This window comes from Taurulus bubalis (genome assembly GCF_910589615.1).
Source record: "Taurulus bubalis genome assembly, chromosome: 12".
NCBI lineage: Eukaryota > Metazoa > Chordata > Actinopteri > Perciformes > Cottidae > Taurulus > Taurulus bubalis.
The window spans coordinates 14152984-14166309 of record NC_136600.1 but is presented as its reverse complement, the minus strand read 5'-3'; the positions used below and the strand labels follow the sequence as shown (position 1 = coordinate 14166309).

The window sequence follows — 13326 nt, the reverse complement described above, 5'->3', positions numbered from 1 at the left end:
CTTCATCTTGGATGTTTAGGATTGAATACCCTCTGAGACTGGAATTGGTGATTGTGATTTTATTCTTAAAAGTGATCCAGCCAGGTGAGAAGAGCAGAGACATCTGGGGTCAATATGGATGGGGTCTGTGGTAATCATCTATCCCATCTATTGTTTTGATAAAACTTTGGAATTTGAGCAATTGACATCATTTTATCAGCCTAATGTTTTTTATGTTTATCATGTTAATATAAATCTGCACCACACAACGCTACATATGGGGCCACAAGAGGTAACTGTATATTTGACTTGGTGATGGTGCCTAACCAAATACTTTATGTAAAGATAGTCTTGAGCATTTTATATTTTTTCTTTAAAATGCAGCCTATATTACAAACCGTTACAATATTCAGTTCATACAAGAGAACATAATCGACGCAAAGGACCCTATAGCACTAAATAGCACCCTACTATGTATGATTCAGTGTGTATTTATATATTTGTATATGTTCAGCAAGTAAAACTAAGCTTGTAGTGTCTTGCTCAGGAAGCTAAGGGCCCTTCAGCAGTGAAGTTAAACTTTGTGATTCAGGCTGATAAGACAAGTTCAATTTCACACACAGTAAAAACTTTGACATGTGCAGCTTTGATCAAAATATACGGAGCCGTGTTTAGTTTGTGACCTGCACCCGGCTCCCTCTGTGGTAAAATTGTAAATGACATCACTGGCAGACAGCCTGACATGTTATATCAACTATAGATGTCTGAGGAGGTCCGGCTAGGTCTCCTTGTGTTAGTCTTGTCATGTTCACAGCCTAAATACAAGTAATACTGTTTGTTTTTGCATCAAGGGTTGACATTTTAGTGAAATGTTAAAATTGGGAGCCTAATAGAGACCAACCTCTTGTAGGATAATGTGAGACGCAAGCTGTGCCAGGATTTGCACACTTTGAGTAAATAGAAAAGCCGTACTTCCTCAGACATGTTCTGTTTTTCAGGGACTTCTTGGTAAACTTGGGTCACAGCGATAACAAAGACATGAGACTCATTCATTGAGAAAGTGGGTTAGAGGGAACAAATTGTTGCTGAGTATCAGAAAGGCCATGAGATAGGGATGCAGCTTTTCAAATAGTAATAGTTGTAAAAGTTGAACCGCTTGTACCTTATGATACAGTTAATGTCTCTTTCTCTGACCCTTCCTGCTCGCCGCCACCTCCTTACAATAAATCCAAAGGGGGCCGTGTGTGGAGCTGACCCCCCCAGTGAAAGTGCCATGGAGCAACTCCAGATGTGAACATCCTCCCTCTCTTTCTCCCTCCCACCCTCTTTTCTCTCGCACTTCCACCACCAGTTACCCCCCTGCCCCTCCCGCCGCTGTGCAGCTACGAGTTTTCCATTTCCTTTTTTGGTGAAAAAATCTCAAACGCAGGCAGGGAGGAGGACATTACACCAATGCCGGCAGGAGATTGTGTCTGGCGGTCTGTGTGTGTGCTTCATCACGGTAATGAAACAGTCGACTCAGCATAAACAACGGTGTTTTCTATATATACACACACACGTTCAGGCACAAACACAGACACACACGTCTTTTACTCTGTGTCTCGCTCACACACACACATACAAATATCTTAAACCTAAAGTCACACAGAAACACTTTTTACTATCTTTTATTACACACACACACATGGTTTCTCTCTCAAACACTTTCTCACACAGTTTTATGTCCTTCCCCCGGTGCACTCACTCACTCACTCTCTTTCTCTCTCTCACACACAAACACACACACACACACTGATCTTTCCTCGAAAGAATTTTCAACACACCAGAAGGGTTTTCTCTGGCTTCGACAGAAAACATAAGTCCACAGAAAGCTACGAGAGAAAGCTAAATCAGTAATAGATTTCACTGGAACCACAAATACACACAGAATATAAACATGTACATTTATTTAATGACTTCACAAGCAAAACTAACCATGCAGTATTAAGCCGTATCAATTATCATCTTTCTTCTCTTTTTTTTGTACAGTAAGTTCATACTGTTATTGCCTCAATGTTGTATTTTCCATCTTACAATTTATTTTTGGCAACTCTGACTCACCAGCATCAAAGCTGAAATTATGAAATACAGGTATTTCTTTTAATAACTTTTCACATACATGTTACAAACTGACAATGAAAAACAGAACACTGACAGTGTTTAGAGCAACAAAATAATTATTGTCGCAAACCATGGCATGCATACTCCTGCAATACACAACGGTGTTTCATTTCAGCTTCTTTGGGGTTAAATGCTGGCTCTTTGAGCAACGGTGATAAAAAAGAAAGAAAAAAGATTCATTACAACAAATGAAAAAGACAGAAATAAGATGAATATTTAGTCATTGCAAAGTTCAACAAAAGCAGATACAGATAACAAAAAAGTGGTCTGTGTGCCATGTTTTTTAGTTGTGTTTTAATGTGCACATAACATGGTAGCAAAATATTATCTTATCAAAAGTGCAAAGGACTTTAATGATCATAACTACCATGAACTGACTACCTCACTGAAAGCATAATTAGCAAAGCTTTTCCACGTTTTGGCCTTGTTTTTATTCTCTTACATATTCTAACTAAAATGCTTAAAACAGTTATAAGAACATTAAAACAGACAAACAGTACCTCCACCATACTTTGAAATGCAGACTGAGGTTTACATACTATACTGTAGCAGTGTTCTGCCTCCTCCTCAGAGTCTGATCTCTACCTGAAGTGGCAACTATTTCATATAAAATATGACAGATCTTTTTGCAAAGTGACTAGCATTTTGCGTTTCTTTGGTTCAATAGTGCATAACATATAGGTGATGTTATTCTTAAGGCACTCCATAAACTTTGTTGCATAAACTAATTAACTTTTTTGTTAAAGAGGAAATATTTGTGGTGGTTCATTGAAACAATGCAGCACTAACTCATGGATGAAGATCAAGGACCACAAGGAACGGATCTCTTTATATACAAACAACCTGAGAGGCAGCACTTGTTAGCCTGCGTTAACTTCCTCGGTAATGACTTCAGCATTCTTGAAATGCTGTGACGAAGGGTGTAAGGTAAGTCAAGGGTGAGAATGTGGTGAATGACTGCTCTATAGTTTGCTGTTGCAGTCGCGGCACAGGATCTTGTCAGGACCATCAGGGAAAAAGCCGGCACCCACCAGTGAGGCAGAGCACTGGGAGCAGGTGAAGCATGGCTGATGCCACTGGCGGTCCTCAAACGAAATGTACTTTCCTCCTCCAAAACCTAACACAAGAAGAGCAGCTTTAGACATTTGAATTCAGCAAATCACGCATGCTTCGAAATAGCAATTGGGAAAAATAATGTTGGGGGATTTTTGTAGTTTGAGTAAAATGTAAAGCCTCTGAATTATTTCTGTGTAACGCTGATGATGACCATGACTATATAAGCAAAAATTAAGTTAAAATAGTTGCGCGCAAATGCAGAAACCGCCTGTCAACCTTAGAGTCAATCTATTTTTCGCATTTAACCCGAACACAATATCAAAAGTGCGCTAGCAAAAATCTATATTATCGTGTAGAACATAGTCACGTCATCTTACCTGTGATTGGTTTGCTGCAGGCCTCACACTTCTTGGCATACAGGCTGCCAAAGCACTTGAGGCAGTAAGGACTCTCTTCCCGGGAGGTGAAGTGTTGCCCGGCCAGCTGTGTCTTGCAGCTGGTGCACACAAAACACTCCTTATGCCACGGCTCCTCCCGATAGGTCACACCACCTTTAGCCAGGGTCTGAAAATGAGGTCAAAAAGGTCAAAGATCTTTTCAATTTACTTCTAAACTATTTTCCCCAAGCACGTTCCTGCACACGTCACAAACCCTATATAGTGCATACGAGCTAAATCTGTGCGCCATCCATCCATCAATCAATCAATCAATCAATCATCCATCCATTTATCTAATCCCATTCGTTTGCATTTTCTATTTGACTACCAGGCGAGTGTCCGTGGGAATTCTTTGATAACTTTACTGACCTTTTTACAGCGTGTGCAGCGCGGGGCGAACTTGTCCTCATAGCAGGACACGCAGTAGTGTTCATCCTTGTCAGGGATGAAAGACTTCGAGCCAATTGGCTGTTCGCAGCTGTGACAGATGAAGCAGCCCTCGTGCCATGTAGAGCCTGAATACTCCAACTTCCTTGTACCTAGCAGAGAGAAAAAGAGTGATGACAGGAGGCAGATAAATAAAAAGAGGAAGAAGGATAGTAAGATCGAAAGAGAGCAGAGGGAGACTTCACTTTTTGTGTAGAATGCATCTTGTGCCGTCTTTCTTAGGATTGTTATGGCCATTTTGCTTTTTTTGGTGGTAATTTTATTACTATGAAATGATACACATCAATTGCTTAAAGGCATGTACAACTCATTTTGTTTCTCTAAGATTTATTTCATTTTAAATCACAATGTCACAGGCCCCAGACTTCTTTCCTACTGCTAGAAACTGGCGGGAGGCTGTACAGAAAGGGATAATGCCATTTCTTCTATAGCTGTTGAGCTTTTTATTATAATGGTTGGTTTATTCTTTGGTGACGCAGTAATTCGGGTGGAGCCGACATTAAATGCTATCGTTTCACTGCTGCAGGCTATGTGCTGAAGGTGTGTCTCTAGTCAAAATAAAAATAAAAACACTAAAAAAACATCCCAGGTTATAAACTATTTTACAGTGGCTCAAGGAGGAAAATATTAGCAGTTAGGTATTTGACAAATAGAATAAAAGCGAACACACTGCAATGCTAAATAGGTATAATTTTGGGGGTCATTTTAGGTTATTCTTGGCAAGTTACGCATGCACAAAAAACTACTTTAAGGTGCCATCTGTGTGGACTGAGTCTGCAAAAATAAGTCTGTTCTATTACGGCACTTGGCACTTATATCTGCAGTATAGATTCAACATAAAATCCATTCATCTCTCTTGCTTTATTTTTAAACACAAACTGCTCTTGGAATAATGTGCAAGAATGTCTTGTCTTGTTGCCTTTTTTTGTCTTTATGTATCACACACTATCTGTGTCTATTGAACCTCTTCAGTTGATGAAGATATTATTATAGATTTGATCTGGTCCAATAAAAATAAAGAGTCCATTTACATGGTGTTGGTATTACGTTTCTTCTCTGCTTCTGTCTCCAACATTAACAGCTTCAGCTGTTCAACTTCAGTTGTTAAACAAAGAGAAGTGTGTCTTTTTTGAGGGTGAACATATTTTGTTTTGTTCCAGCAAAAAGGGGAGGTTAGTTCTTTTGTTGGAGGAGAGGCAACACTCTCTAAATTTGCTCCCAAAGTGCATCAAGATTTTGCGGTATTGTACAATATACTACTACCAGGATATTTCCTAGTTAAGATATATTTGAACTCATCACTCTCGAAAACTATTTTTCCCTCTCAAGGTGACTCACCTGAGCATAATTTAACACTGTATTGCAAATGTGTGATCTTGATAAGAAAACATAAGATTACCTACATTAGAAATAAAGGAGACTGTGTAAGCTGCTATGGGACGCTGGAATAAGTGACTTGCTTATCTTTTGTTATCATCAGTCTGCTGGCAGCCCACTAGCCCTGAGGGATCTGGCTTACAGACAACAAGTCAAGCAGACGGGCAATTACTCTGTCAAATTCAGCCCTGACTGATGCTGCAGAATCCTGGATCCTCTGGCTCTTTCTTCTCTCCTTTTTTTTCGAAAACCTCTTTCCTTTCTATATCTACTTGATCTGTTCATTTGTCCCTGCTTCCTGGAATTTGTCACATCATCATTTTCCAAAGTAATTTGCCTATCTATCTTGAAATTTGAATTTGTACAGAGCATGGAAAATAAAATGTGGATCAACGAGACTAATGCTTAGTGGGTGAGTGAAGTACCATAATATATGGCACTGTCAAATGCATTTTACACAAGGTATGTCACTCCCTCCTTCATTTTTATTTCATTTTAATCACGTCTCACTTCTTGTATTTTAAACGTCTTTCAGAGAGCACAGATGAGATAAGCCTTATATCTCAACACCCACATTTCTTTAAGCACTTATGTCTTGCACCTTTACCTGGCATGACGACTTTGTCGCAGGCCACACACTTGGAGGAGAACTCATTACAGTAGCAGTCATTGCAGAGCAGCGCGTCCTCCTGGCTGGTGAAAGGCTCGTCCGCCAACGAGCGATCACAGCGGAAACAGCGGAAGCAGTGCTCGTGATAGTGCCGGTCCTCATAGAAGAGCTCCTGGCAGGAGAACAAGAGGAGACAACAACAAATTAAAGGACCATAATAATGATCAGTCTTCCAGATTTGTTTTCATGTTTTACAGTTTCAGAATTGAGGCAAACAAGAAAAAGACTCCAAGATTTAACACAAACAAATTGGTGTGGGTCAAACTGGCATATGTAAACGGTCTGCATAGGCAGCACCAAGTGCCTGGTTACACTGTGTGTGTACATGTACAGAATGGACTGCACTTTTGAGCATGACTGTTCACACAAAAGTATCAAAAATGGCTTTATTTTTCACCTACTGCCCATGAGGGTGTTGATAACTCATTGGCCACCTTAGTTAAGCAAACTACTACTACTACTACTAACTACTACTGTCCCACTCTGGAAACTCCACTAAGCAGCGTAAGTCAGTCTTAAATGATCCACTTCATGTTAGTGTTTTCTATTAAGGCAAGATTCAATTTGAACTTGATCGTGGGGATTAGAGGGAGAACCTCATGCTGCATTTTTACAATCTGAGACCAAATTAGCCCGTTGGTTTATGTGGATTTAGTGGAAATTGGCCTTTACTGTGTCTTGCCACTCAAACTATATAAAACACGCCTCATTTATCATTAATTATGCATCATTAAATGACATAACTTCTCTTATAGCGATCAAAGGCAATGCCAAAACATGGTAAAACAATGGCTTAAATCTAATTAGGGATTTATATTAGTTATGTGGCTTATATTCTGGAAAGACTAAGGGCACGTTTGTGCAGTTCATTCCACTGCATGTATTGCAGAAAATAAATGTTACCAGACATATTTAAGTAACATGTAATATTTTCTTCTTTTAATCAAATCTAAACATGTTCCTGTTGAGTAGCAGATAGATGATTGCAGGTCTGATCATGTCAAAAAGGATGCCTTACCCTTGCGTCATGGCCAATCAGCTCTTTGCATTCATCGCATGTGTTTGAGAAGCGGCTGTCGTAACAGGGGATGCAGTAAGGGCTGTCGTCTGACTGGATGTACTTGCGGCCATATAAGGACTCCTTGCAGTTGGTACAGTCAAAGCTGTCAGCCATTGTAATGTTCTTTAAACCTGAAACAAACAAAGAAAAGCAACATTTAAAACAAAAAACACAACAAATGCGAACAACTTCAAACGAAATGAGGAAAAGAACAAAGGGATGAGACAAAAGAGGAGGGGGAGAAAAGGGGAGAGAGTCTCGAGGAATGATTCAGTCACCTTTTCTGGCCCAGCAGTATAGACTTTCACTGCCAATGTTTACGCTGTAAATACTTCGCTTGTACCAGCGATGAAGCTGAGCTCAAACAAAACACGTTGTGCAAGTAGGAGCAAGTGGAAAAAGAGAGAGAAAGAGAGAGAGAGCAAAATCCCTATTAACTTTTATTGCCGTGTGATGAAAGTGTGGCTGATACGAAGGGAGGGGACAATCGAGGGAGCTGTCACTTTGCTTTCTCCCGGTAACTACCAGAAGAACTCTTTCCTGTCGCTGTTGTACGCTCAGAATCTGCAGCATGAAGCAGCATCAAAGAGCAAAAATGCAAACTGAACAACTTCTCTCATGACTGAGTAGGCATACGGTAGTGTATCCGTGTATGTGACGCCCACACATCATACACACCTGTAAATATTTATAAGCCAAGAACATATATGTGAGTAGAACGTGGACCATCAACAGATACAGAAACCCTACGAAGCGTTCACGAGTGTTTGCGTGTGTCAAAGGCACACACTCGGCGCTGTTAGAACCGGCACCCGAAAAAAGTGTCTTCCTGTCAGCAAAAAGACGCACCGACAGTAACATACATATACACACACAGAAAGTGTACTATGCATGGTTCTCACCGCGCGATAGGCCCCTCGATCATGACTGAGCACACAACAAAGTGACAGAATAATATTGTGAGAGCATTATGGCAACAATATCAGGTTGCCAAAACATTACAGCATGGCTGGAGGAAAGCCCAGTGATAAGTGATACAGCCCTCTGGCACGGTGCGCTGCTGGCTATTCGTTCCCACCACCCAGTAATAATAATCTGATATATTAATCAATCAAACCGCAAACTGGCCCTGTGCTGCCTATCTTACACACCAAACCACAAAGTCCAACTACGCAAGTGCCCAAACGTCATTAACACAAAGCACGTAGGAGACATTCAAACACACTAAAACACAGGGTGACACAGAAAAAGGGAACAAAGACTAAAAGCCAAATCACACAAGATCCATCATCAAAGAACGCATTAGTCCCAGGCTCTCATGTTTCCTCTGTCTCAGCCCTTTGCGAGACAAAAGCTCTTAATGAGTCGGGGTGAGAAAGTCAAGACCCAACAGACTTCACCTGCTCACAGTATTCATATTTAAACCAGTGACAGGCTTTTTGCTCACACAACACCACTTCCCCAAACTAGAGAGACGCTTTCAGCACCCTTTGATAACATTAAGACATAAGTAACTAAGTGTAAATGCTCGACAGCCCTGCAGCCGTGTGTGCACACTGGTCTGCATCACTGGGCAGACATATCTTTCTATCTAATGACTGAATGGATACATTTTTAGTTTCTGATGTCTCATGTTATAGGATCCATCAGGGCGTTATGACAAAATATCAGAATAAGCAGCTGTGGTTGGCCTGGGTAATGTACAGCAAAGTGCTGAATCAGAGTTTTAACTTACATTTCAGTGCATTTGACACACCATTCTTCAGACGTTGCCATCAGCCCACGTAACCGCAACCTCAAGATTAAATCAACAAGGTAAAGAGCTGAAAACGAGCACTATGACCTTAATGTTATCTGCAGTGCTAGTAGGTATGTGCTGCGTTTGCTTGCCAGGTAAGAGAACGAGACGGGGCATGACTCACAAAGCCGGGAGGCCAGTGCTATGACGTCTGATGTCAACTTTAATTTCCAAAGCAAATCAGGCAGCTGTTTGTCGCCCTCCCTGATTTCCTGTGTATCATCCACATATCCATATACTAAGAGGCTGCAGAAAGTAGGTCATGAAACGTCCTTAAACGCAGATGTCTAACTAACCACGGTCCCTGTACCTGAGATGAATCACTCAGGGTGTCCCTGGTTGCATTATTTCCTTCACGACAAGTGTTTTTAGGGTCTCCAGAGGGATGTTTGAGCAAGAATAACTAGTTTGCCAGCTATCTGGTTCATATTAAGTAAAGGAGAACTCACTAAAGCACAGATGGGAATGTTACGCTCAATTGCAAAGGTTCCAAAGCCTGATACATAAATATGTAATCCTTTAGAAAGCAGTTGAAGGGCTTGTATTCCAGAGAGATTTCACCTTGAGTATCAGTGTTTGAGTAGCCAATGCAGAGCCTGACATGACCTCCTGATGGCACAGGCTCTCACAGAAAGGGGCATGACGTCATGCGTGACTGCATAAAGTACTCGCTGACCCAAAACCCACAATGCCAAAGCGAAGAGAGAAGAGAAGGATTTGAGTCACAATGAACTTCAGTCCGGAGGCCAGTTCTCACAGGGGCTTTGTATCTGACTGCTACTGTATATGCCAACTTCTCAGCAGAGGTCCATCTCCTTCATGTCCAGAACCCAGTGACTAACAACCCTGCTCTGGGTTAATATTGTTCCCAAATACCAGAGCTGGGACTGAATTTAGCCCCTTGGGAAGAAATGTGGGCTTCAAGGAAATCCCCACGGCCTCTCTACAAGACAGTGGTGACAAATTATTCTACTGAGTTTAGTTATAGTATTGCAGCACAAAGTGTGAATCTCTATTTAATATAGGCAACAGTGCATTCCATTCACAATAATGAATTAGAGGAAGTTCCTCTGAGAGAGAGACTAAAATGTGTATTATTTAATGCGGCTGTATGGGTCAGTTTGAATGACTCTGCAGAAATATTTTCATCTGGTTTTCTTAAGCATTGCAAGTCTGTCTGCTGGATGAAAGGCCTTACAATGGCATTCTCATTGGTCAGTCAATTAGTATGTTTGTCAAAAGCAAGTCTATCCAAAGCAGATGGATGAATTTGCTGCGGTTGTTCGATTTTAGGCTCACCACCACTAAGGCTTAATGAAAACCACACAAACTCTGCCTCTCGGAAACTATATTTAGTGATTTCGTTCAAAGAGAAAAGCACAATCAAAATGAATTGTGTGTCAATTAATGACTAATAGATGGCATTCTGTTGGCATAAGCATGACAATACTTGCTTGTTGGATGTTATCCCTGACTTGATGTTGTGGAATGTGATGAACCTTTTTTCTGCAAGCAGGCATTTAGACTTTTCCTTTGTTTTCAGACATCGGACTATGAGATAGCTAAAGAACGCCATGGCTACGTTCTACTCATCACTACATTCCCTGACTGGCATACAGGGGAGAAGTTCACCGCAGAGCAACAGACCAGTGCTAGAAAGCAGGCTGCATACTGTTGCAGGGCCACATAGTCATCATTGGCCACCGAAGGGCCACCAGATATACCCTGTCCAGTCCAGTCCCACAGGCAGGCCTGTTAATCCCCAGCCCAAACTTTGCTTACGCTCCGCATGATTCCAAATGATCAGTCTGCACAGCTCGCTGGGAACGAGCCGACCAGTTCCTTCCCCCCTTCCCCCGCCATGCATGAGTAAAATCTACTTGTAAAATACCTGTTTTACTAAGACTAGACAAATCAATTGACAGCATGTTACGTCAACAGAGGAGGGAGATCATCTTGGCCATAGCGGGCGAATGGCTGTATGCTGCACAAGCTAAATGACGACAATGTCAACTTTAAAATGTCTTCTTCTCTGTGTGGAATGTTATGCAAAAGTCTCTAAATGTTTAGTTAAAAGGTATGGAGGCACCTATTGAGGATATGCTTGTGTGTAGTATAATTAATGTATTATTGTTGTATTGTTATATTGCATCAGGCAACAGTCCAATTTACAGTAAACAAAGGTAAACAGAAAAATACAAAATATATCTCTAGCTTTACAATTAAGCACAAACTATTTCCAGAACACATAACATTTTGAGTTTCCTTATATTTAGTGCAACAATGAAATGAAGTTCTACTTAAAGCTAAATCAGTGGTTCTTAAACTTTTTCTGTCACGCCCCACTTTGGAGGAAGAAAAATGTTCATGCCCCACCGCCCCAAGAAAAGTGTGACAAAATGGTCCATGCTGAATTTTTATTGAAATAACTTTTTGTGACTCCTCAATCTGTGCTTTTTTAAATAATAGAATAAAGACATTTTTAAATCTCTTTCAAGTAAAACAGATTGCTCCATCAGACAAAAAATAATAGCATGTGCAATCACTTAATCACTTAAAACAATGCAAATAAAGTTATATGTGCAAAATATAACTAATATTTGCCAAAATATTATTGCCTATTGTGGCTGCAATTAACTTGTTTTGGACTGAATATCTTTTCAAGATAATACCCATATTGTCCAACCTGTGCAAAGTGCAGCCATCATGTTGCATTAGTATTAGCGGCTGCAATGAGCTTGCTTTCCTCTACAAATCTTTTTTAAACAGGGTTGTAGATTTGATACGGACACTCTCAATTCATGCTCAATGTTGAGCTTAGATCTGTATTCTGTCTTGAGAGAGGTAACAGCAGAAAAGCCGACCTCATTAAGGTAGGCTTTTGGCAAAACGGCAAGAATTGGCAAATCGTGCATGCGCAAGCGTAACCTGTAAACGGTGTAACGTAAAAGTTTCCACGAAAGTACAGGTATTTTGCTATTTATTAATGACATTTTATGTCCGTGTACTTTGTACTTTTGTACTATGTGAAGTTCTCATGTAGCTCATGGAGAGAGTGGTCATCCTGAAACCACAAGGTAGCCGGTTCGATCCCTGTTCTCCCCATAGTTCACATGTTGAAGTGTCCTTGAGCAAGACTCTGAACTCCCAGTTGCTCCCCGGGCGCTTCTCAGCAGCCCACTGCTCCTTAATTACTAAGGATGGGTGAAATGCAGAGAATAATTTCCCCTATGTGTATTAATAAAGGATTATTTGGAGAGAAAATTTAAAATCTGCATCCCCGCAACCCCACCTGTAATACCGCCGCGCCCCACTAGAGGGTCACGCCCCACAGTTTGAGAACCACTGAGCTAAATGATGAGTGCATACAGTTAATGTCAGTGGAGCAGAGCTGTTTTTGTCACTTGTTGACATTGTGTCAATAAGTGAAAGCAGCTCACTCATTGTGTCGATGATATTGCAGGGGCCAATGTGAGAATGTCATCTCTCTGAGATAAAAAAAAAAGTCACATAGCGGAAGTGGTGCAACTGTATCCCACCTGATAAGACACCATGACTCAGTCTGACAATGATGCATGACACATTTTCAAACGGTTTGTATTATTGCCAAGCGGACAACTGCTGTAGAATGAGGTCTGCGAGTAATACAGTAGGTCGGAAACCATTTCACGACCAGGGCAACTGCTCTATTTGTTAGATCTGTGTTTATAGGTCCAATGTGACTCGTAGGCTTTTATGTCCAAGTGTATGCTTTAACAAGTGTGGATGTTAGCGTGCAGAGTGATTAGGTCTGATTTACTTTGAGAAAGTGGCAGCTACGAAGCCACTTAGTCACCTTTTACTGTTTAATCTTTTGGCAGTAAACAGAAAACGGAGTGTGTTGAAGATTCCTCGTTATACAGCTCCCAGAGGGAGTGATGGAGGAACGGAAGAGAAATCAAACACAACAGTGGGACAAGAGACAAAAGAAAAAGAGAAAGAAAAAAAAGAAGTTGACAGTTTAGAATCAAATCAATGCTGGAGCAAGATCCTAAAACCTCTGACGAGTCTTAATTTAAAGTAGAGGAAAGTAATAATAATAATAATAATTTGTATTCATTTATCACATTTCATAGCTCAAAGTGTACATTTTAATAAATGAATAAAACAGAAAACCTTCATTTGACAGAGCATGCTTTTTGCACTTACATTGTAAGTGTAATTAAAAAAAATCAACGATGAGAAAAAACTGGAAAATATTTGACATTTAAAATTACAAATAAATAAGAGACATAAGGGTTCAAATACCTAACAGGTTGTTTGAAAGACATATGTGGGATTATGATTTCTCCAGTAAAGCAGC

The 13326-nt window shown here is 40.5% G+C and overlaps 1 protein-coding gene across 2 annotated transcripts; it reads right to left on the bottom strand.

Moving 5' to 3' along the window:
• Positions 1–1910: 1910 nt before the first annotated feature.
• Positions 1911–7300, bottom strand: fhl3a (four and a half LIM domains 3a; the record flags this gene model as incomplete). 2 transcript variants are annotated; one of them, XM_079226923.1, is made up of 5 exons in its annotated part: positions 1911–3256; positions 3573–3759; positions 4002–4171; positions 6058–6238; positions 7145–7300. In XM_079226923.1, the coding sequence occupies 5 exons, from the start codon at positions 7298–7300 to the stop codon at positions 3102–3104; spliced, it is 849 nt and encodes a 282-aa protein (XP_079083049.1). In that variant the 3' UTR covers positions 1911–3101. The 2 variants fall into 2 exon arrangements, with proteins under 2 accessions (XP_079083049.1, XP_079083050.1); XM_079226924.1 differs by having other exon boundaries at positions 6064–6238.
• Between the last annotated feature and the right edge of the window lie 6026 nt (positions 7301–13326).